At 38.8% G+C, this 22,249-nt stretch overlaps 3 protein-coding genes across 4 annotated transcripts; 1 reads left to right on the forward strand and 2 right to left on the reverse strand.

The window, feature by feature from the left end:
* Positions 1-1,681: 1,681 nt before the first annotated feature.
* On the reverse strand, positions 1,682-5,127 carry mcidas (multiciliate differentiation and DNA synthesis associated cell cycle protein). Its single transcript, XM_084947575.1, has 7 exons — positions 4,372-5,127; positions 4,218-4,290; positions 4,034-4,113; positions 3,489-3,543; positions 3,123-3,349; positions 2,632-2,742; positions 1,682-2,491 (listed from the first exon to the last, which is right to left on the reverse strand). The coding sequence occupies exons 1-7, from the start codon at positions 4,453-4,455 to the stop codon at positions 2,048-2,050; spliced, it is 1,074 nt and encodes a 357-aa protein (XP_084803701.1). The 5' UTR covers positions 4,456-5,127; the 3' UTR covers positions 1,682-2,047.
* Positions 5,128-5,854: 727 nt separating this feature from the next.
* Positions 5,855-9,769, reverse strand: ccno (cyclin O). The gene is made up of 4 exons (XM_084946554.1): positions 9,668-9,769; positions 7,570-7,676; positions 6,981-7,166; positions 5,855-6,901 (listed from the first exon to the last, which is right to left on the reverse strand). Exons 2-4 carry the CDS (start codon positions 7,630-7,632, stop codon positions 6,290-6,292), a joined length of 861 nt encoding a protein of 286 aa, XP_084802680.1. The 5' UTR covers positions 7,633-7,676; positions 9,668-9,769; the 3' UTR covers positions 5,855-6,289.
* On the forward strand, positions 8,567-21,954 carry tut7 (terminal uridylyl transferase 7). Of its 2 annotated transcripts, none has more exons than XM_084946552.1 (29): positions 8,567-8,682; positions 9,624-10,049; positions 10,169-10,323; positions 10,443-10,559; positions 10,680-10,857; positions 10,958-11,046; positions 11,438-11,489; positions 11,610-11,679; positions 11,813-11,939; positions 12,060-12,179; positions 12,316-12,450; positions 13,544-13,721; positions 14,223-14,923; positions 15,079-15,229; positions 16,113-16,199; positions 16,325-16,425; positions 16,704-16,761; positions 17,033-17,136; positions 17,231-17,320; positions 17,417-17,530; positions 17,764-17,838; positions 17,937-18,114; positions 18,255-18,302; positions 18,420-18,511; positions 18,608-18,723; positions 18,829-19,028; positions 19,111-19,178; positions 19,273-19,339; positions 20,200-21,954. In XM_084946552.1, the coding sequence occupies exons 2-29, from the start codon at positions 9,644-9,646 to the stop codon at positions 20,256-20,258; spliced, it is 3,936 nt and encodes a 1,311-aa protein (XP_084802678.1). In that variant the 5' UTR covers positions 8,567-8,682; positions 9,624-9,643; the 3' UTR covers positions 20,259-21,954. The 2 variants fall into 2 exon arrangements, with proteins under 2 accessions (XP_084802678.1, XP_084802679.1); XM_084946553.1 differs by lacking the exon at positions 8,567-8,682 and adding an exon at positions 8,729-9,027.
* Positions 21,955-22,249: the final 295 nt, after the last annotated feature.

Raw genomic sequence — 22,249 nt, forward strand, 5'->3', positions numbered from 1 at the left:
CCTAGAACCTTACACGTCTGTATCCCACCACAGGAACAATGCGTATTTTTCCCGCTGGACTCCGTCGGGCTTGCAGCCTCTCTCCAGGTTTGAGTTTAGTCACCTTAGAAACACATTGTGTCTGTATTTTCCTTTCTCCTCCCGCATTGTTCCCCGCAGTTTGGCGGTAGCTTAACAGGTCAAAAGTGTCACCGCCAGCTTATACAATGCTTTGCCCTGTGCCATGCTCTCACCAGCGGTGCTGGTCAGATACAAAAGCATTTGTTTGCTGTAAAAGTGGCTCAAGGCCCGGCTGGATGTCGAGCTCAGCACACGTGCAGATGTTTTCTATAATAAAGTGGCTGAAATTTGACATTAAGTATCAGATTGTGGCCAAGGTTGGCCAGAATGTAACAAGGGAAGTAGGATGGTTTAACTAGATAATTATTATTGGGCTATCTGCATCTATTTAGAAGCAGCTGGACAGGTCAGATGTAAGAACCTGCCATACTGACTTGCTGAATGACAGATGTTTTGTAACACTTCTTCTCCTCATCCTTTTACTCATCCTCATTACTTTCTCTCTCGCCTTGAACAAAAGGAACACAGCTCAGCTTTTGTATGTGATCATTAAAAGTCACTGTTATGTGTAAAACCTCACTCTCCTCATCATTAAGTTTCTTCTTGAAAGTTAAACACCACATTTCTTTTGCAATGACTAAATTGATTTAAACTGGCTTTGCATTACAGAGAAACTTTTTAAAGCTGGATTAAAAAAAACATCAGTCAAGTGGTCTTTAAGTATAAATTTGCTATGAGTTATTTATCGGTTAAATGCACCTCAACTTCCCTTGGTGGTGTAACTTTCCATGGTCTTTAAATAAATAGTCAGGCCTGTGTTAATCAGGTCTCCATCTCGCTATCAGGTTCTTCTTATCTGCACTCGCTGTGTTAAATGCGGTGTTCATGACAGCAGGAGTGTCAGTACTGTAAACTGTCCCCAGTCAAGGGTCTGCACTGTTGCCTTCACTGCTGTAAAACAAACAGGCCCTGGTTGTGGAAGTTTATACAGGTGTCTGACCTGAGATTGTCCAAATGTCTTGTGTACCAGCCAGGTTCTTACAGCTAAAGATTTCAACAGTGAGGTGGAAGAAAGATTTTCAAAGGTCAGAAGGTAACATCCTCTTTAGATAAGTTAATCTCTTCTTCTTGGTTTAATTTCCTTTTTGTTATGTTTTTGTCTGGTTTATGGTGGTTTGGGTTTGTTTTTTGTGTGTTAAATCCGATTTTCTGTTTGTTTGCTTTTTTTAGATAGATGACACAGCTAAAGTCTTTCCCTCTGGGTATACTGTTTATACAACTATTGTGTTAGCAGTCAGGTTCATAAGAGTGATAAGTCAGGAAATACAGCCCCCAAAAAAGAGAGAATCTGTTTAAATTTCCAAAAAGGATATAAACAAGGATGTTGGCTGCACTACATCAATGCTCCGTCCACTCTTTCAGGCCACACAGACACTCAGACAGAGACAAAGCCCCTGCTTCTTAAAGCAGGTCATAGGGTTACATTTGTTTCACTGCTCAAACAAGGAAAGTTCACAGTTTATTTCCATTTGCCTAATTATCACCTAAGCTCCCTTATCATCTTAAAAAAAAAAAAAAAAAAAAAAAAAAAACTTGAGTCAGCTACATGAAAATGTACACATTGTTTTACAGTTTTAAAAACATTTTTATTTCCAAATATGTAAAATCACTGGCATTTTCCAGGACAACAAATAGTGAGATGCAAACATAAACAAATATTAAACTATGTAAACCAAAACGCAACGTAAACAACAGCTTGGGCAGTTTAATTTCCTTTGTTAAGCACCTCTTCTCTGAATGATTAGCTTTCAAGCTACCTGAGGAAGACGTCACTGAATCACTTACAGATATTACTATAGATTATAAGTTAAGCATTAACAGTTGCAACCCACACATACACTTCTGTCCACCCAACAGAATTAGGGCATCTGCATATGACTAATCAGAGCCACATAACAACTCCAGCTTTATTTGCTAATCTCTCATTTCAGCTTTGTTTGGGAACCCAGCGAAAGCGGTATCCTCCTTGCTGAGTCCTTGAGGTAAAGGCATGTCCATGAGGAAAGACCTGAGTTCTTATAGTGCTGTGTTCTCTGACAGAGGTCCTAAAAGATGAGACATTCTCTCCAGCTTCTGCTGCATCCACAGTCATGTTGCTGTCTTTAGCTATGGATGTCTGCAGGCCTGAGAATGCACCATACATGGATATTGTCTTTGATTCCTGTTGCAGCCTTGTTTCTGTAGAGCTGCTGTGAAGTACAGCATTGCAGCGTGTGCTAATATCCCTCAACATGTCCTCCACTGAGTCAGAGGATTCAGTTTCATATCCTTCATCCAGTCGCTGGCGCTTACAAGGACTCAGTGAGGTTTTATCACCACCATAAGGCATTACTGCTTCTTTTACATTTGAGTCTCTGACTGTCATCAATTTCTGAAAGAAAATGATCCAAATTGAAGACTAAAAAGTTTAAAGATTAAAAAGTTTGAAACACAATTTATGACAATACAACCAAGAGGTTACATCATATACATGATAAATACTGATTTGACTTCTCACAGTTCTGAACTTACTTCAAGCACAGAGGCTAGGTGCTTTGCTCGATTAGCCAGCTGCCTGAGGTGAATGTTTCTTTCTTCAAGACAATCAATCTCGTCTTGTTGACTTTGGAGGGACTCATGGAACTGCAAGAACACAAAGCAAAATATTTTCTGTAATGTGTTCATCTTTAATAATTATTTTATTTTTTAATGTTGGCATAACTAAGTTTGTGTTTAGATGTGGACAAACAGTTATTTCAAATGCACCTGTAATTTACCTATACGTGTAGGTTTTCCACAAAATCTCCATTGTATACCTTTTGAACCAAACTGGGTTCTGATCAGGATAAGGTCTTGGATGTTATAGCAGGTAAATAGGTTTATATAACTAAATAATTAATATAATTATAATTTTTAACAATTATAATTTCACAATTTAGATCCATTATAGTCCAAATTACATCAAACTTTGTACCACCATTTACATCATTTACATTGTGCAGTAATGCTCCATAAGACCTTACCTGTTTGTTGACTGCTATGCTATGTCCCAGTGCCTTTCCATGACACTCTGCTATCCCTTTCCAGGAATCTCCATCCTGGGCAGGTGGGTTGCCTGTTTCTGCAGATGAGTTAACCAGACTGTCTTCTGGTGAAAGGTTGTGCTGAGGGGTGAATGGAGGTATAACATATCCTTGAAAAGGTACCAGCTCAGCTGAAGACAAACTGCTCTCCAGGGTTGTAGGCGAAGCTGACAGAGAAGACAAGAACCCAAGGACTTAGCCAACGTGATTTTGGAGGTGCACGATTTTAACTGTATTCATGTCAATATAAAAGTAACAATAGCGATGAGCAGCACCCCAGCGGTGTGGAAGGTTTAGTTTTCTCACCTGCCATGAAATCCAGCCCATATTCTCCAAAATCCTGGTCATTTGCATCCAATTCCTGTGTGGAAATAAACATGACGATCAGCATTTATCAGTATTTCATATAAACAATTCGATTTAAACTAACGAAAAAGAAAAACGAAAAAGTGCATAGCAGGTTTACCTGAAAATCCCACCAGGAAAAATCAGGGCAATACGATGTTAAAGCAGAAAATGTATTAGTTGACATTTCAGTCAATATGTTTTCGTGTTGTCGCGTTATGAGCTCACGCTTGTCTGTGTCAGCTCGTGGAAAAAGACTGGACCATTTTCTAGCGTGTGTGTCATGAGTTAAGTACAATGACATTCGTGTAGGATTCCAGCACATCGTGTCAAACATTAACAGAGTGATCCAGACCTGCAGCTCTGCTCACCATCCTACATCTCCATCCGTCGGGAAGGGGTTGATTTACATGGCTACATTTAAGCTATGCCATTTACGTGGAGATGTGACAAAAACTGATGTCCATTTTTTAAAAGAACATTGGTCTTCGGTGTTTTTTTCTCACCTGACAGCCGAGGGAGTCTCTCTCCTGTCTCATAGAGGGCACACCCTCTTCCAAATCATCCCATGCAATTGTTGAGAAAGCTGCGACAGAAGAAAACAGTGGGACCCCTGAATGCATTTATGCGCTCAAAGTGACTTAAAGGCACTAATCCTGAAATTCAGCCATTGTGTCAGGGTGAGCTTACCTTGTTCGATGATACATGGAAACTCAACATACACAGTGACGGGACTGCTGCTTCTTGGCACAAGCACTTTATCCTGTGGGTAGAAAACACTATAAAAGTCTTTCCCACTGCACAGAGAAGCTCTGTGTTTTGTGAAAAGGCAAATATTTCAAACCGTTTTGTTTGTGACAGCGTTCGTCCATTTTTGCCTCACTTGGTTGGGACAAATACCATCAAACGTTTTTCCGTCTCTTTGCATCTCGATGAGCTAAGCTCCGTCTGCAGAACTAGGAGGGCATGATTTGATTTAGAGCTGATATACTCGACGTTCTCCCGGTCTGCGTTTCTTCATGCCGCGGTTTCACACTTTCGACCCAATCAAATGCACCTATTTGGTCTCCAGGGAGTAACAGCGTCCTCGGAGATTAAACGGGTGCAGACTAACGGTTTTCTGAAGTGTAACTGCGGTGCCGCGCGTAACGGCGCCATTAGGCTACAGCAGGTGTTCCTTGCCTCAGACCTGCTTTCCTTGAGCATTCAGCTAGATAGTCCCTGTGCCAGATGCTGGCTATGGTTTCCTTTGGACATACTGAAATGTTTAGAAAAATGCCTTAGGCTCATGGGTTATTGTATGGCGTACATAAACAACAGATGTTGTGCAGGCTGAGCGTCACAAAATAAAGTCGCCAAAATATCTTATTTTATAATTATATATCGTAATAATTATTACATATTTTATGTAATTATAAATAAATACTCATCAATTTATTTAATAGCATTTTTGCGACCAGAACAGTCAGTGCGTAATTTCCATCTTACTGTGCGTAAAATATCTAATTAGCTTAGGTACAATCCTTCTGCTAGTTAAAGAGCAGGGGAAAAGGAAAAGGGCAATTACAGCCGACAGCTCAGTAAACAGTCGTGACAAATGCCTCTATTAGTAAACAAACAAGAGTACCCTTAACGCTGAATACACCTGTGTGGTCGACACTGTGTCAGCAGGTCGAGCTGCCACGCGTAATGGATTATCAGATAAAGCCCCTCGATTGACCAAACTGGGTTGGCACAATTCGGTTTCACATAATATAGCCAAGGGTAAACGGACTTCCAGGCAAACAAGCACAATAGCCCGTGTTGGAGAGCCACAAGAGTCAGTACATTGAGGAAAGTAATGTTACACACAAGGTCTTATCCTCACATTTACAGCACCTTCATGGTCGTGTGTGTGTGTGTGTGTGTGTAGGGTGGGGGCTATTAGATTTATACTTGTAAAAAACGTGCTTTCTGGCGTGACATTTTGTCATCAGTCATTTAATACTGCTGTGCTGTGAAAACTGAGACTCCACTTCCACGTCTATTAAAACACAAAGAATTTGCAAACAGACATTCAACTGCTTTTTCTCGGGTGTCATGATTACCTATGCATGTAATCAAGGCAGATTTTTATGTTTTTGACTCACATGTATTCTTTAAGTTGTCATTTTAATTAATTTTATTCTGTTTCATATGATAGTCAAAATTATTTTAGCTGCATTCTTTGTGGTAGCTCACACTTCGTGTGGCACATCTTGCTTATAGTTGATTTATTTCAACAGTTAACATAAGTTGCGATGAAAAAAAAACGTAATTTTTCACAATAAGTTTAGAAACCGGGACAAATGCGTTTGAAGATGATTTTAATTAACTGTAGCAATCAATTCATTACAACACATTTTTCTTCATTAAAGATGTTCCAAAACTAACAAAACTCATAAACCCGCAACAAATAAACTGGCATACAGAGGATTCTGACTTTTTGTTAAAAATAATGAAAAATAAAAATTATATTTCAATATACTTCATAATTATATAGTAAATTATCTTAAATAAATAAAAAGCAATGCTAAATCTTAAGCATCCTGTAGCTGTAAACGGTTGACTGTCTATGAGGTATGTATAAGTAAAAGTAGGTCTGCATAAACACAAGAATTCTGAGCACCAAAACCCCCCAAATAGATATCTTATCCTCACTTCTTTGTTTAAGATATAACACTATAACCCAAAATTAAAGGGGAATTTAAATTGCTGTTATCAAAATAGTCACACTCATGTAGTCACATAGTAGACATCACATCCAATGTCTCCAGGTTTAATGACACCAACAGCTTCAGGTTGTCTTTGCATTCCTGCACCAGACTCTGTTTGTAGCTGTCATCCTTCACTGCTAGTGAGTCTCCCTCATAATGCTGAGGATTTCCTGTTGGCTGAAAAGATACTGACTGTGTGCATAGTTCATCCACAAAACTGTCCCACTGATCTTCGTGTGAATGGATGGTTTCATGCTCAGGAAGACCTCGTTTACTTTTCAGTAACTCACTAGCTACTCTCAGTGCACAGCTGGCAGTCAGTGATGGAGGGTATTTGTTGAAAGCATAGTCTGCAAGAGTCAGCTCACAAACATTTTGTGCAAGGTTGCTGCACTGCCTGGGCATTTTTGTGTCAGGATTCATCCTTGAAATCCTGTCACCACCTTTGTTCCCAGTCACTAGCTGTGAAGCCTCGATGCAGTTGGTGTAATAGTCTAGAAAAAAGGCCAGTGTGGGTGCAGAGAGGCGGAAGTTAAGACGAAGCAGGATGAGACACTCCAGGTTGCAGAGCTGCTCTTTGGTGAACACATCACAGCACAATGACAAGAGATGGCTGATTCGTGGTGAGCAGACCTCCACCTGCAGAGGACAAAGAAAATGATAGTAGAATGATATCCAAAAACACAAACCGTCTGCTCCACGAGCATACCACACAAACCTGTTTACTGGCTAGGAGAAGTGCGGTGACACCAATGAGCTGGAAGCAGTCAGCAGCAACAGGTGTGGAGGCTAGGAACCTGTCCATGATGTTCACAGCCAAGCAGCAACACTCGAAAGACAGACGGAAATGTTTGTGCACAGGGATGAGCCAGCTGACCAGCTTACAGCGGGCCTCTGCGGTCAACTGTAAGTAAAACACACACTCATCAAAATAAAAACTTTTAGTGACCTTGGTTCTTAAATATGATGTGCTCTTAATGTACAGCAAGGTATATATTTTCTGGCATTTCACAGTACAGTACCCTACATATTATCAGTAAATGGTCCTAAAATCGTCATGTATTCTGCATCTCAGGTGTTTCTTTAGTTGAACAATAGAACTAATTAGTATCTGGAAGTCATTCTCACTGGAACATTTAACTATCTGCCTTTAAACAAAAGGAGTGAATTACCGGTTCAATTTATATGACAACAAATCTTTTTTGTCATATAAATTTTTGTCATATTTTTTAAGTAGCCTAATAAGTCAAAAAGTATAAATATATGTCTAACACGGTTCATTTAGTTACAAGCTGTAAGTGTCTTACTTGCGGTTGGCGTGCCAGGCTTTTGCAGGGATGAAACTGCGCCTCTTTCTCCCTTTGGATCATAAACCCGATGTCTCCGTACTGAAGGTACCAGCTGCAGAGTTGCCCTGCAACAGGATTTTGTGACATGAGCAGGGAAATCTCATTCTTAGCTGGGGATGAAATCGGGGAGCATGCCAAATCTTCTTCAAAACCAGAGTCTCTAAATTTGGACACGAGTTTCTGTTTTCTATTCCGAGCAGTTTGGCGCTGTTGAGCCAGCGTGAGAGTTTCTGGAGGAGAGGCGACGTTCATTCGGCTCCTTTTGAAAACACTGTCGAAACCACCTTCACAGTTCTCAAAAGACACCATCTCCAGTGTCTGACTAGAGCCGGTTTGCACACACGCTGTTAGGCCAGCGACTGCGTATTTAGGCTACTGAGAGCAGTGCGTCTACAGCAGCAGTCTCCTGGATGCTGGTTTCTGGATTTAGTGGGGAGTTCTCTCTGATGACGTCAGTTTTCGCGGGGTCTTCCCCGCTCAGGCAGCTCGCGGCTCTCCTGTGACCCCGGGCAACCAAAGCTAAACAATCACTGGCACCATCTAATTAATTACCCTGAACCATATGTTATACTCTTGAGTCTATTACACAAGAGAGCGAGATTAAAAGACAATAGATGCCTTGCCCTTTAACTTTTTGCAGAAAAAACATCAAATTACTTGGGCTTATTATTTTATAGAAAGCCTACATATGAAATGTTCACATGTGAAATGTATATGAAATAGTTTACATTTGATACGTGTATTTTTCTTCTTCTTGTTCTTCCTATAATCATGCTAACATCAGAAAATTATTAACAACAATAACAACATTATAATTTCAATTCTACTACAAAAATGTGAGCAGTGTATACAGTTCTTAATATTCACGATGTTTTTATAAGTATTAAAAATTTAATTTTTGTGCAATATATCAGTTTTTTTTCCTTTTTTGCGGTGGGCGGAACACGGCCGGTGACGACTAGAAAATAAACGGCTCTTATGTCACCTTTCAAACTCTAGTGCAAGACAAGAGAGCGTGCCAAGTCAGAGCTGAACAAGGCTTCAACTATGTCCTCTGTGCACTAGCGGGAGGTATTTTGATTCATTTAATAATACACGTGTATAGTACAAGCTAGCGTGTAATTAATGGCTGCCTTTATCTCAGCTGTAGGCTGGGCAGCTCGACAAAAACTGCAAGAAACAGGGACGATAGCCGCTGCTAGCTGTTACCCTTAAGTGCCCGTGCTAGCAAGCTAAGTATGTGTAGCTAACGTTAGCATTGCTGTAACTGTGTGGCAGCAGGAGCTAACAAGTGCGGTTACTGGCACTTATTTGTTGACGAGTTGTAAGGCACTGAGGTGGCAAAGTTGTAAACCGCCAGCTTGAGGAAGTAGAAGAAGTAACAGTAGAGTCAAATAATAACGCTGCTGAAGCTAGGTAAGCTAGCTAACGTCTACACCATGTCATAATCTCACAATCCTGTAGTTTGGGTTAGCCTTTACGTGTGTGCGCAAACTATTTCAGCTAACTAAGCGGCTGTGTTATACTAAAAATAGTGACGTAAAAATGTTGACACTTAAAACAAGTTTTTGTTTTTTAATTTGTATTTTAGGAATGTCAGCGTTCATGGCCATTGAAAAAGGGTTAACTGTTAACCCGAGTTTGCAGAAGTCAGCCAGTGTTTTAGAGAGGTTAATATTACCGTTTTTATCACCCGCTACCTATTGGCTCAGCATTTTCGAGTAGGTGCTGAGCTGAAAAATAAAAATAAAAATGCGGCATCGCCTATATAAGTTGTGCAACAGTCTGGTATGGATTACATGGCAAGTTGTGAAAATTGTGAGCAGTTACAACCAATATACGTTTTTCTACATGCCAAAATAAAATGAACTGAAATGGGACACTGCTTCTTCAAACAAGGGACTTCTGCCAAACGCAGACGTTTGGCAGGTCTCTTGTAACACAGTTTGTGTTAGTGCTGTTTTGATTACATAAGGACTATTACCACATTAACTGGACATTTTATCTTGCAGTTTTATCACAGCAGTGTATCATGGAAAACTCTGGCAGGCCTTACCGGGCTAAGCAAGGCGGCAGGGAGAGGGGGGCGGCAGCAGCAGCGGCAGAGAAGGGAGAAAGCTGGTGGATGCAGGACCAGGTGCGAGGACAGAACTTCAGATCAGATGGAGGCCAGCAGGCCAAGAAAAATCAAGGTGGGCCTTACAGGGCCAGCCCTAAGAAGGGAGGACTGGGGCCCCTAAGCCACTCTCCTGGTGGATTAAGAGGAGGCCACAGCCCCTCACAGAGAGATGATGTCCGGTGGTTCTCAGGTCCTCAGGAAGATAACTGGAGAGAGCGCCCCCAGCAGAGCTGGAGGAGGGGTATGCAAGGAGAAAGTCCAAAGGAGGACAGGGAACAGGGAAGGAGAGAAGCCACGGATGATGGTTTTCAAAAATCAGGTAAATGTTTGGAAGTCAGTCACTGCAGAAGGAATGAAACACTTTCAGCTTTATCACTAAGTCTATGTTGAAAACAAACTAGAAATTCATACATCCCCCTGCATTTCTCATTTTCAAAGGTAAAAGACGGCGTAACAGAAACAAGAAGAAAGCTTTTGCTGAAGAGAACAGGGGCTTTGTGATTGAAGAGTCCACACTCTCAAACAAAGAGCTGCGCAGCCTACGGCAAGCAGAGAGGCGGCTTAACAGGGACGAGATCTACAGCCTAAAGAAGGTACAGACCCTAGAAGCCGTAAGAGGTGATGTAATGTTTGAGTTGGTTGGTGTAGGTGATTTACAGATATTTCTAACGTTGTAATTTTTTTTTTTGTGTGTGTTGTACAATTGTTTTAGAGGTCCCACAGCAACCCTGCTGCTCTTTACAACTGTGCCCTGTGTGATGTTCTCCTAGAGTCTGTGTCTGAAGCTTACAAGCATATTCGGGACAAACGGCACAAGAGAAGGGCCAAGGTTATTTTACATTTACCCTATATAGATTGTGTTACTGTGTTGCTATTGTGGAGTAGTAGTTTTTATGCATTAAAGGCTGTGATCAAGACCCCTTTCCTGTATTTGCATGTTGGCTTATAGGAGCGACAAGAGCAGCTGATGCTGACTGAGATCCTGCCTCCTAGTCCAGAGCAGATCAGTGCCATAAGTGCAGTACTAGATGCTGTTGTCCAGGAACATGGTCTGAACGACCTGGACGTTGAGAAGAGACGGTGTGTTGTCTCCACCATGCAAGATCTCCTCCTGTCTGTTCTGCCTGGTAAGACACATAAAGAGGAAAGTTCACGATATACAACAACTGTACTCTTTCAATATTATTAAAATCGTAGCAATATTTACTTGCTTTCTCTCATCTATAGAGGTCCGACTCAGGCTTTATGGATCATCTTGCACTAAATTTGGATTCAAGGATTCTGATGTCAACATTGACATTCAGTATCCAACTCACGTGAGTAACACAGTGTGAGTTCATGATGTGTGATACAATTTTATTGTATTTTTATGTTAATTTTATAATGATATTGACGTTAAAAATTAAAACTGGAGGCCTGTCAGGAGAATAATAGCTAGGGGAAAAAGTCTTTCATCTGCATGTATATGTTACAAGTTACGTGGGTTTAGGGTGACATTATTTAAGGGAACAAATACAAGAGATGACAGCAAAAATATTAGTATATGGCAAAGGTAAGATGTGTGGGTGGGGAAAAAAAAATATAATTTCACTTGATTTTAGATTTCACAAGTTGTGTATGCTGTGCTTGTAGCATGCACCATAATTATGTTCTTTTTAATATTATATTTATGCTGTATAAAGGCTTTGAAATGGAATGTATTCACAGATGCATCAGCCAGATGTCTTGATGTTGGTTAAGGAGTGCCTCTCTGTGAGCTGTGAGTTTTATTTTCATTTTAGACTCAAGAGTCTTGAAGAAATCTTTCAGACATGGTAAAGTCAGTCATGTGCTTGAGTGTCATGGAAAGTTTAAATTGTTTGTGTTGTGCTATTCTCAGCTCTGTTTGTTGAGATGGAGGCAGACTTTCATGCCAGGGTGCCTGTGGTCATCTGTAAAGAGAGAAGTAGGTCTGTATCATTTGCAGTTACATGGGTTTTTCTTGCATGTGACAAGAGAATATTAACAGTGCTCATACCACAAGAGCATAAAACTCCAAATTAAAATTAACTTATTTTTTTGTTCCCCCTCCCTCCTCAACAGTGGTCTAATCTGCAAAGTTAGTGCAGGGAATGAAAACGCGTTCCAAACCACCACATATCTTTCTGCCCTGGCGACTCAGGAGCCTCTCCTCATGCCACTGGTTTTGGGCTTCAGACGCTGGGCTCGGGTATGTTTCTAGTAGACAAAGACTTGTTCCTCACATTAGCAAAGGCATCAAAACTATTCAGTCATTTCTTTTTTTCAAAGTTGCATTTGTTCTTAACATCATTTTTGGCTTTCTGTTAAGATCTGTGAAATTGATCGCGCAGAAGAGGGGAGTCTACCACCATATGTCTTTGCCCTTTTGGTTATCTTCTACTTACAGAAGCGCAAAGAACCTCTCTTGTCTACCTATTTCAACCAAGATGTAAGTCATTTCCATCCTTAAAAAAACAAAACAAAACAAAAAAAACAAAAAAAAAACATATTAGTTTGCTTTTCATTATTGGCTCTTTTTAGGATTTTTTTGGAATAAACTGATGCAAACATCTGCCCATCTTTAGATCAAAGTGTTTTCTCTCAGCCGGCTGTCAGACTTCAACCTTACTCATACAGAGGATGGGTATTTACACTGGGCCTACACCCCTTCCTCCAAGGAGTCATCTCAACCAGCAGAAGGCAACTCCATAAAGGGGAAGGTAATCATGAAGATATACACACATAAATAAACTGAAAGACTTCCAAAGAACAGAAAATATAATTTTGACTTGTATTTGGAGACAGGTTTTTGGTTTTTTTTAAAAAAAAAAAGGCTGTTAACCCTTTAAAACCGGTCAGAGCGGGCACGCTCCGTTTTGCGTAACTATTTTTAAATCCCGGTAGCACTGCAACCACGTGAGCTAGCGCAATAATTTTTTTTGCATATGAAACCGGAGAAGTTGTACTCACATCTTATGCCATCAGCTTGTCCTAGGTCACAGTTTCCTACCACATATGGCTTTGCAAAAACTGCATAAAAGGCCCTTGCAGCAACAAAAACATAATATTCCAGAAACGCGCTTTGCCGATCCGATCAGCTGTTCATAACACTTCCTATGTCCATCAGCACGAACTATCGCATGTCCGCCATGACCTGCCCGAAACCGGAAGTGACGTCATTTTCGCGGAAATGTAGTTTTTTACCATCAGGGCCTCATGAGCCTATACTGGTGTTTTTAAAAGTTATGTTTGACTTTATGACTTTCTGTGTCGTTTCTGGGATACTTAGGACTAATATTGCACTGCTGGAAATAGTTTATTTTGATGCATATGCTGCTTTTTTGCAAATTTGCACTATAATATTTATTTTCGTTTTTCCTGCAGTATATAAAAATTGGTGTATTTCAAAAATAAAACTATGAAGACACTCAAAATAAATTTCCTGTGGTGGGAAACTATTTTGTGCAACTTTTTTGTATTTACAGTTTTGAGGGATAAGCCTCTTAAATTTCTCTAACTAGAAATATATGTTAAAAAAAACAAAAACGATTTTCAATTTTTTTTTGTAGTTTATTGCACTTTTTTTGCAATTTATGTAATTACTATGCACTTAATGCATACATATTAAAATTTAGGCTGTAATGGTTGTGTTGATGTATAGCAACTTGAAATGCTCCCAAAAATGGCTCTACAACATGTAAAAATATAATATAAGCTCTGGCGGACTTGGTTCTATGGTAGGTCTTAAAGGGTTAAATTGAAAACTTGAGTGATAATTTTTCAGACTCGTAGTAATATAAGGCTGTCTTGCAGGTTCCGCTGGTGTTTCAAAGTCCTCATCCACCAGTGGAAGTTGGACTTCTCTGGGTCGAAATGCTTCGCTTCTATTCCCTGGAGTTCATCATGGCTGACAATATAATCAGTGTGCGGACTGGTGCTGTCCTCTCCAGAGAGATGAAAGACTGGCCTAAAAAGCGGATCGCTGTAGAGGGTCAGAAGCTTTCTGTTATGTTTGAATCATTTTCATGTCTTGATACTTCTGTAAGGAGAAGTAGTCACACAGAATCTGTTTTATTGTTGCTTATTTCTCTGTTGATTCTGTCCAAACCTAGATTTTTATTTCTTTTTGATTCATGGATTAAAGCAGTGGTTCTCATACTTTTCTTGCATACCCCGTTTCAGACGTTGGAAAAGTTAACAACCCACAGTTTTGTTTTTTTATCAGTCATTAACTATTAATTGTAGTTTTACTTGTAATACTTTATTTTAAAGTGTAATTTTTCTTAAAGCTCAGTGCAATATAATCAACAAACTATTGTATACCCCTTATCCCACCCTTTTAAAAGTTATTAATTCAATTTAACCCCCCACCTCCCCCTCCCCAAACCTGGTTGTTTGTGTCCAGTTGCAGTGGCTAAGGTGCGTTTGTGAACCACTGTGATGAAGAGACTTCTTTTATGTGTTCTAATGTTTACAAATGGTTCTGTTTCAGACCCGTTTGCTGTGAAGAGAAATGTGGCCCGCACAGTGAACAGCCAGCAAATGTACGAGTACATCCTCCACTGCCTCAAAACCACATACAAGTACTTTGCACAGTCACTCAATACACCAGCTGCTAATCACAAAAGAGGACTGAAGGGAGGATATGTTCAAGGGGCCAATGCTAAGGCTTTGAGTGACGAGAGTGTGTGCTTGTCAGATTTCAGTAATCTCAGCATTCATTCAAAATATACGAGCCAATCTAAATCTGTAGAAAATGGCCCTGAGGACTCTGATTGCATTATTGAGGAAGAGGAGGAAATTGAAGAATTCAGTGACTCAGATGAAGAGCGGGAAAAAGAAAAAGTGGACTTGGGCAAAAGCAGCCTTTCGGAGGATGAGGATGATGAAGACGAGCAGGATGATGACATAAATATTGATGTCGACATGCATAACAGACACCACCTGGACAGCTTCACCATAGAGGATGAAGAGATTTTCCTAGTGGACGAGATCTCAGGGGAGGAGCTTTTGTCCGATGAGGAGGGTCCAGATTTGGACACACCTGGTTCAATGGATGAGGAAGAGGAGGAGGAAGTGGATTTGGCACCTGTCAGTGTTTCTCAAATTAAAGATGAAACACCAGAAAATAAAAGTGAAAAACAGAGCAGACCATCTTATGAGTTCACCAAGCAAGCTTTCACCAGAGGAAAGGTAAGTTTGCCTTCCCTTGTCATCAGTTACTGGCAGCATTTGCAATTGTGTAATTTGATTAAACAAAAAACACATAACATTTTAAAGTTGTATGGTAAAGATTTAGGTTGTAAGTGAGGAAAACTATATGTGTAACTCCTTTCAATATCACATAGTCCCACATGGTCGTGTGCAGCTTGTGCAAACGTGATGGACATTTGAAGAAAGATTGTCCAGAAGATTTCAAGAAAGTGCAGCTTGACCCCTTGCCCCCAGTAACACCAGAGTTTCTCAGTGTCCTCAACAAAGTCTGTGAGCAGTGTTACAGTGAGTATTATGGGACATGTAACCCTTACCTGCATTGTGATGTCATATTTCTACTCTTGCAAATTTTAGTAATACATACAATGACAAAAATATACAAATGTATTTAAAATGGTTGAAAAATAAATTGTTTTTGTCGATGGTATGAACAAGTTTTAAAAAATGAGGCTCATGCAAACATTTTCATACTGTTGGTCTCAACAAACTCTTAATTATTGCAAGTTCCTCATTTCAACTTAATGAAGTCCACCTGTTCATGTTTTTTTTGAGTTCTAATCATTAGCACTTAAGCAAAATTTTATGTAAGATTTAAAAAGTGCTTTGGAAGAAAACACAGATGTATCAGTGGTTTTAGGCTTATCTGGTAAAATTTGTGTGAGTTTATGGTTTAACATGTGGGATGAGAATATGTGTTAAAATGTACACAACTCTAAAAAGAGCTTAATGCAGGTGCATGAAAAGTGTAGTATAGCATCCACTGGACCTCAGCTTATGTGACTGTTTTTCACAACATAATTTTGTATAAATAAAATTTTATTTATATAGCACCTTTCTAGACAGAGTCACAAAGTGCTACACATAAGATAACAAATAATAAAAAGGTAAAATAGACAATATAAAACAGGCAAAAATTAGCCAAAAACAGTTTTAAAAAGGTGAGTTTTGAGTTGTTTTTTTTTTTTAAGTTGTTTCAAGTTGTTGTTTTGATATACTAGTTAATTGTAGTTAGTTATCATAATATGTCTAATTGGCATGTTCATATAACGTTATTTCCTGAGTCCTGTTGTAAAGCCAGTTATTTAAGACTACTTTTGGTGGAATAGTGCTTGTGTCCAGTAAATTACTTGGTCACTAAATATCATTCATTCATTCATTCATTTTTAAGGTGATTTCGCCCCAGATGAACTGGAAGTGGGTGTAAGAGAGCACATCCTTCAAGACCTTGAGATTTTTGTGAGAAGACAGTTTCCTGGTGTGAAGTTGATCTTTTAACTTTTTTTTTTTTTTTTTTTTTTTTTTTAAATTGAATTGGCGTGATGATGCATCTGAATGATTTGGTTAACAAATCATGTGTTGATTATTAATTTTAAATCACAGGTGCTCAGTTACAACTGTTTGGCTCATCCAAAAATGGCTTTGGATTTAGACAGAGTGACCTGGACATCTGCATGGTGTTGGAAGGACAAGAAACCATAGATGTGAGTTACCAATAATTCTTTACCATGTAGTTTTGGTTCTGTTCGTCAGGTAACCAGCTGCAGTTGATCTTTAATTTACACCAACTTGATTTATCAAGCTTCTAATGATGACTTGAAGTTGATGCGTGTTTGATTTGCCGATATGCTTGAAGAATACATTGGTAATATTATTTTACTTGGAGGCAAGTTGCCCTTGTTCCTTATCATTGTTATGGTTGAATTACTTATTATCTAGCAGGAGTTATTATTAAATCATTTTTGCCTTCATTCCATCATAGGATATTAACTGCATCAACATCATTGAAAGCTTGGCAAGATCGCTAAAGAAACACCCTGGTAAGACATAGTAGCTGTGGTGCGAAACTGACATTCATGCACTTTATTTTGTCTGCAACCAGCAACTGTCACTTTTGATCAAATGACAAACTGTTCTGGTTTTAAGAGATTCTAAAGTTCTAATTTAATCTTTAAAATAATTCACCTTAAAAAAATATTACCTACCCATTTACATTAATAGGAAATGCATTAAGCTGAAATAAATTATGATTGAATAAAGTTCTTAATCTTCCCCATAAGTGCCTGTAATGTCATTATGTATCCACATCAGGTCTGAGGAACATCCTTCCCATCACTACAGCAAAAGTACCCATTGTGAAGTTCTACCATGTTCGCACTGGCTTGGAGGGAGATATAAGCCTCTACAACACACTGGTGGGGCTCTTTTTGCATTTGTATGTATTTGAAAATAAGAAAATGTGAACCTTTTGAAATTTGCAGTTTCTGTTTGTTTGTTTTTTTTTCTCAGGCCTTGCACAACACTCACCTACTAGCTACGTATGCTGCAATTGACAGAAGAGTGAAGATCCTCTGTTACGTCATGAAGGTTTTTGCCAAGGTGAACATGCTTTACAGACTTGTGACTAAGACATCTTTAAGTGTTCTTGCTATTGTATTGTTCAACGTTAAAATGTTGTTTCCACTTCCATTACAGATGTGTGACATTGGAGATGCTTCACGTGGTAGCCTCTCGTCATATGCTTACACCCTCATGGTGCTGTTCTTCCTTCAGCAGAGAGACCCACCAGTTATCCCTGTGCTGCAAGAGGTACAGATGTCTGTTTGAAAGAAGAGCCAATTTTATTCTCTTTACAAACAAGTTGCACATAGATGTGTTGATTTGTCTATGCGAGTGTTGTCTCAAATACATTTATCCCCTTAAACTAAAACAACAAACTTATACCTCCATTTGGATGAATTTGTCAACAAGTCTCTTTGTAGTAGTTATTTAATGTATTTCACAATATCGTGTGTCAAGCTTGACTGCTTGGTTTCTTGCAGATCCATGATGGGAAGAAGCCTGAAGTACTAGTAGATGGTTGGAATGTGTACTTCTTTGATGATTTTAAAGCACTAGTAAGTGTTTTGTATTTGATTTGTGCCTAAACAATATGGTTAATATAAATGTAAGACTGTCTTAGTAGCTCATCAATATCGTCTTTTTCCACCTTCAGCCCAGTCACTGGCCACACTATGGGAAGAACACCGAGACTGTGGGGGAGCTGTGGCTCGGCCTACTCCGCTTTTACACTGAGGACTTTGACTTCAGAGAGCATGTTGTCTGTATCCGACAGCATGCCCGCCTCACCACCTTCAACAAGCAGTGGACATCCAAATACATAGTCATTGAAGGTAGCCTTGTGTGAGACTATTGCTGCAGTGTATTGTAACTAATTTATCCACAATCAAATGTGTAATTTTTATTTGCTGAATCAAAGTAATTGTATATGTCTGCTTGTGAAGATTTTTCAAGTTCCTTTTCTTTGTCACAGATCCATTTGATCTCAATCATAATTTGGGTGCTGGTCTCTCGAGGAAAAGTAAGATGGATATAGATTTTTATTTATTTTTTTCCCCCATTTCTGACATCTCAATGATTTTTCTTGCACTTTTCACTACTTAAAATGTGCATGTTTTTATTTTGGTCATCAAAACAGTGACAAATTTCATCATGAAGGCTTTTATCAATGGCAGAAGAGTGTTTGGCACACCCATCAGATACTTTCCTCCTGTGTATCCCAGTCAGATGGTCTGTATTTGTTGTCTGAACATTACTTTTTTTTTTTTATTGTGGTGATATTATCCAATTAGCACTAAAACTGTGTTTTACCTGCATCTTTCCCAGGAGTATTTCTTTGATCCTGAAGTACTTACTGAAGGAGAAGTGGCTCCCAATGATCGCTGCTGTCGCATCTGTGGAAAGATTGGCCACTTCATGAAAGACTGCCCCCTGCGTAAGAAGTAGGTGCAATCTCAAGTATTTTGTCATAATATTTACTTAAGTCTGTTAGCACCTTGCGTGCCTGCCTTAATGTTAGTGTTACATCGTCAATGATTTTGGACCAGGTCTAAGCATAGAAGGGACTCGGAGAGAAGGCCAGAGTACCCACAAGACAAAATGGATACAGCAGAGGAATCGAAGGATCAGGTCAGACACAAAAGTGAACACTGGCGGAAAAGGGATGGAGTGGATATCCGTTGCTGCTACCTATGTGGATCAACTGCCCACATCAAGAAGGACTGTCAGCTGTACAGAAGCCCTGCTGGTAAGTACCTGCAAGGTCACTTTACGTTCTTTGAAGTATGAAAAAAGTCACATACTTTCAATGTTCACTTGTCATTTGGCAGGTAATGTGAAAATGGAGAATTACTCTTCTTCACCCCACTTTAGGAATTTGCGAGAAACAGAGAAACAGGTATGTTGTATGTTTTCAGTCAACCTAAATTATAATTAATTCTGCTTTGTACACTTCTACAACAGTACATCTTTTGAGCTGTCTTTTATTTTAGGGCATACCTATACAAGAAGATAAGAAGAAGAGAAAACAGCAAAATGTGATATTAAGTCCACAAGCAGGTAATTTAATTTCCTATACTTCTTATGCATGGAATCAGATGTCTCAAACCTATACTATAAGCACTATGTAGCTAATTTTAACATGTATTTGATTTATTTTGTTTTTAAATTGAAAGTAATTTAAACTATTTGGGCCCAACTAGTCCAAAATAATCATAGCAACTACAGAAAAGCATACGGCTATTTATTATGTTACATCTTCATTAAGTTTAGTTACACTGCATATGTACTTAATCGTGGATTGTTAGCCAGCATAGTCATGTATAGTAGCACTATAGTGAGCCTTTGATTAGATGTACAATTAGCACCCAATTTAAAAATGATGCTTTCCCAACATGTATTTCCATCCCTAAAGCACACATTTTGCCAACTTTATTTATTTATTTTTTTTAAACGAGAATTATCTGTAATTTATGGAGACAAAGTGCAATTTCAATTTTCAGAGAAATTAGACTTGGTTGACAGTGTATTTTTGCATTGGGTCAATTGTCTAGGGCTCATAAAGAGAGACGACATGATTTCTATGCAGCAGGCTCAGATTCATCCATCTTTTTCTGGACTCTGGAGCAAACACTTTCTGATCTTTTTCCTCAAATGTAGCATTCTGGTCCTTATTTTATCTGTTGTTTTCCATGTGGTCTTAGAACACATTCTCTGAGTTATTGTACCTGGTATTGTTGCCTGAATGTGTTTTTGTTTTTTCTTGGTCAATAAAGCAATGTTCAGTTTGTGTGGATCAATCAGTCTGCTTAGTTTTGTCACCTTCTTAATATAGTGGGGGGGGTTGTGTTAATGCTGCTGTTGAGTTAGAAAATTGTGTTTGTAATAAATGTTGATGACTGCTTTCTGGTTCGTTTCAGGTAGTTTAACCTGCCGAAATTCGGGTCGCTCTGGTCAGAGGAAGAGCCCAGTGGAATGAGAAGCGGCTGTGAATAAAAAAAGAAAAAACTACGAGATTCTACTTTTGTCCAGGCAGACAGCAACCCAAAGTCCAGAAACCCTTAAATCTGAATGGTACTGTTGGGCCAATGGTAGCCCGTTCAAAGCCAAAGCCAGGACATCTTGACTTGAAGCCAAATAGGGCCTTTTTATTGTTGTGGGTTTTGTTTTTGGTTTTTTTCTCCCCCCAAAGCTCTCCTCCTGAGAGGTGTGTTGTTTTTTTTTTTTTTTTTTTTTTTTTTTTTTAAGCTTTCATTTAAAAAAAAAAAAAAAAAAAAAAAAGAAAATAAGTAAGCATGCATGTGATGTCTTAAAATACTTTGCCAGTCAAGAGGTTTTCCCTTGTTTTGTTTTGGTTTTTTTTGTATATATAAAAATTTTACATTTAAAGCAATATTACTGCAAATTTGGTGTAAAATCTCTTACAATTGGAATGTAAATAACTGTCTCCTAGACGACTAATAGCTTAGATCTCAGTAGGGTATCTTTTGACATCATACTGTATCTTTAAAGCTAAATTTTATTAATTTTTTTGGTGGACACTTGAAGGTTCAACCATCCTTTAATTTGGTAGATTTGGTTAACCAGTGTTTATAAACACTGTTACAGCTGTGAGTCAGATTGAAATGATAAACTGATTATGATATTAGTCTGCTACTCAACATCAAAACGTCAAGGCTATTTCGCATTAAACCAAAAAGGTTTCAATTCATATGCGTTCTTTTTTTCCCTTAAGTGTTGTTTTAGAGATTGGGGAAAAGAAGATGTTTCTTAATGGCAGTATACCTTTTTAATGGCCTGGATCTTTATTTTTTATTTTATTTTTTTAATTGTAAATCATGTGTTTGTCCTCTGCACTGATGACCATCTGTCCATGTCTCTGGTGTTCTTGAAGACAGAACTACCTGCAAGGTGTCTCCATGTTTGTGTGCCTTTTTGTTAGAGAAACCACCATGTAGATATGTTTCTCAGGATCAGTTTTATTCTTAGACTGCTGGTCCACTCAAGCTTCATGGATACATACTGCTCTAAAACTGCCTGCCGATGTTAGAGGGAAGGTAAAAGCTCATTACCTCTCAATTTTCTGTATGTCTTCACACTGCTAGGATGTGTTGTAACGATGGTAGAGGATCACATGCTCGAGGGAAGTTGGGTTAAACTTCCTGTGCAGACTCTTAAAATTTATATTTAAAAAAAGAAGGAAAAAAATGAAAAGCTGTTCTGGCTGACTGCACACACTGCGCTCCAACTAGAGGTAATCTCAGTTAGTTCATTGGAGAGAGAAATGTATTTATTTGCCACAAAGGCTTCATTTCATTGTAATGTTGCCACAGATTGGTAGCTGCACTGTGGGGTGGGTGGGTGTCCAGGCCCTTGGATTATGTTGCTGCTAGTTATGTCTCAAAGGCCTGCTTATAATTCAACTTATGTGGGGTGTCTGGCTTTATTATATCTTACTCTTACTGAATTTTATAATAAAAAAAAATGTTGGTATTGTAATCATATTTCTTATTTTAAAGGATGTGTGCTTTAATTGCTTTAATACCAGCTGTATTTTTATTTTTACCAGGATTAAATGGAGGATTTAATTTGGTGTCAGGGACCCCTGATTGTGTTAGGAAAGGTTTTCTCATCGTCCAGTTTGTCTCAAAGAATTAAACTGAAGTCAAATTCCAGTGTGCTTTTTTTAAATGTATTTTTTTATTTATCTTCCCCCCCCCCTCCCCTTTCCTCCTCAAAATATTTAAAGTATATGAAGCAGTAATGCCAGGAGTTTTCAAAATGTGTTAGATCATATACTGCAAATCCTGCAGGTGTCACCAAAGCTGAAATAGTTTAAAACGATGAAAGAATTTCACTATTTTCCCTTTTTGTGTAGTACCACCACCCCACAACTTAAGTTCTAGAAAATCTAGTAAGCCTGGGAAACCAAGCTGTTTGACGGTATAAATAACTATTTAATAACAATGG

Source organism: Perissodus microlepis, chromosome 12 (genome assembly GCF_051167445.1).
Source record: "Perissodus microlepis isolate ML-2025 ecotype Zambia chromosome 12, ASM5116744v1, whole genome shotgun sequence".
NCBI lineage: Eukaryota > Metazoa > Chordata > Actinopteri > Cichliformes > Cichlidae > Perissodus > Perissodus microlepis.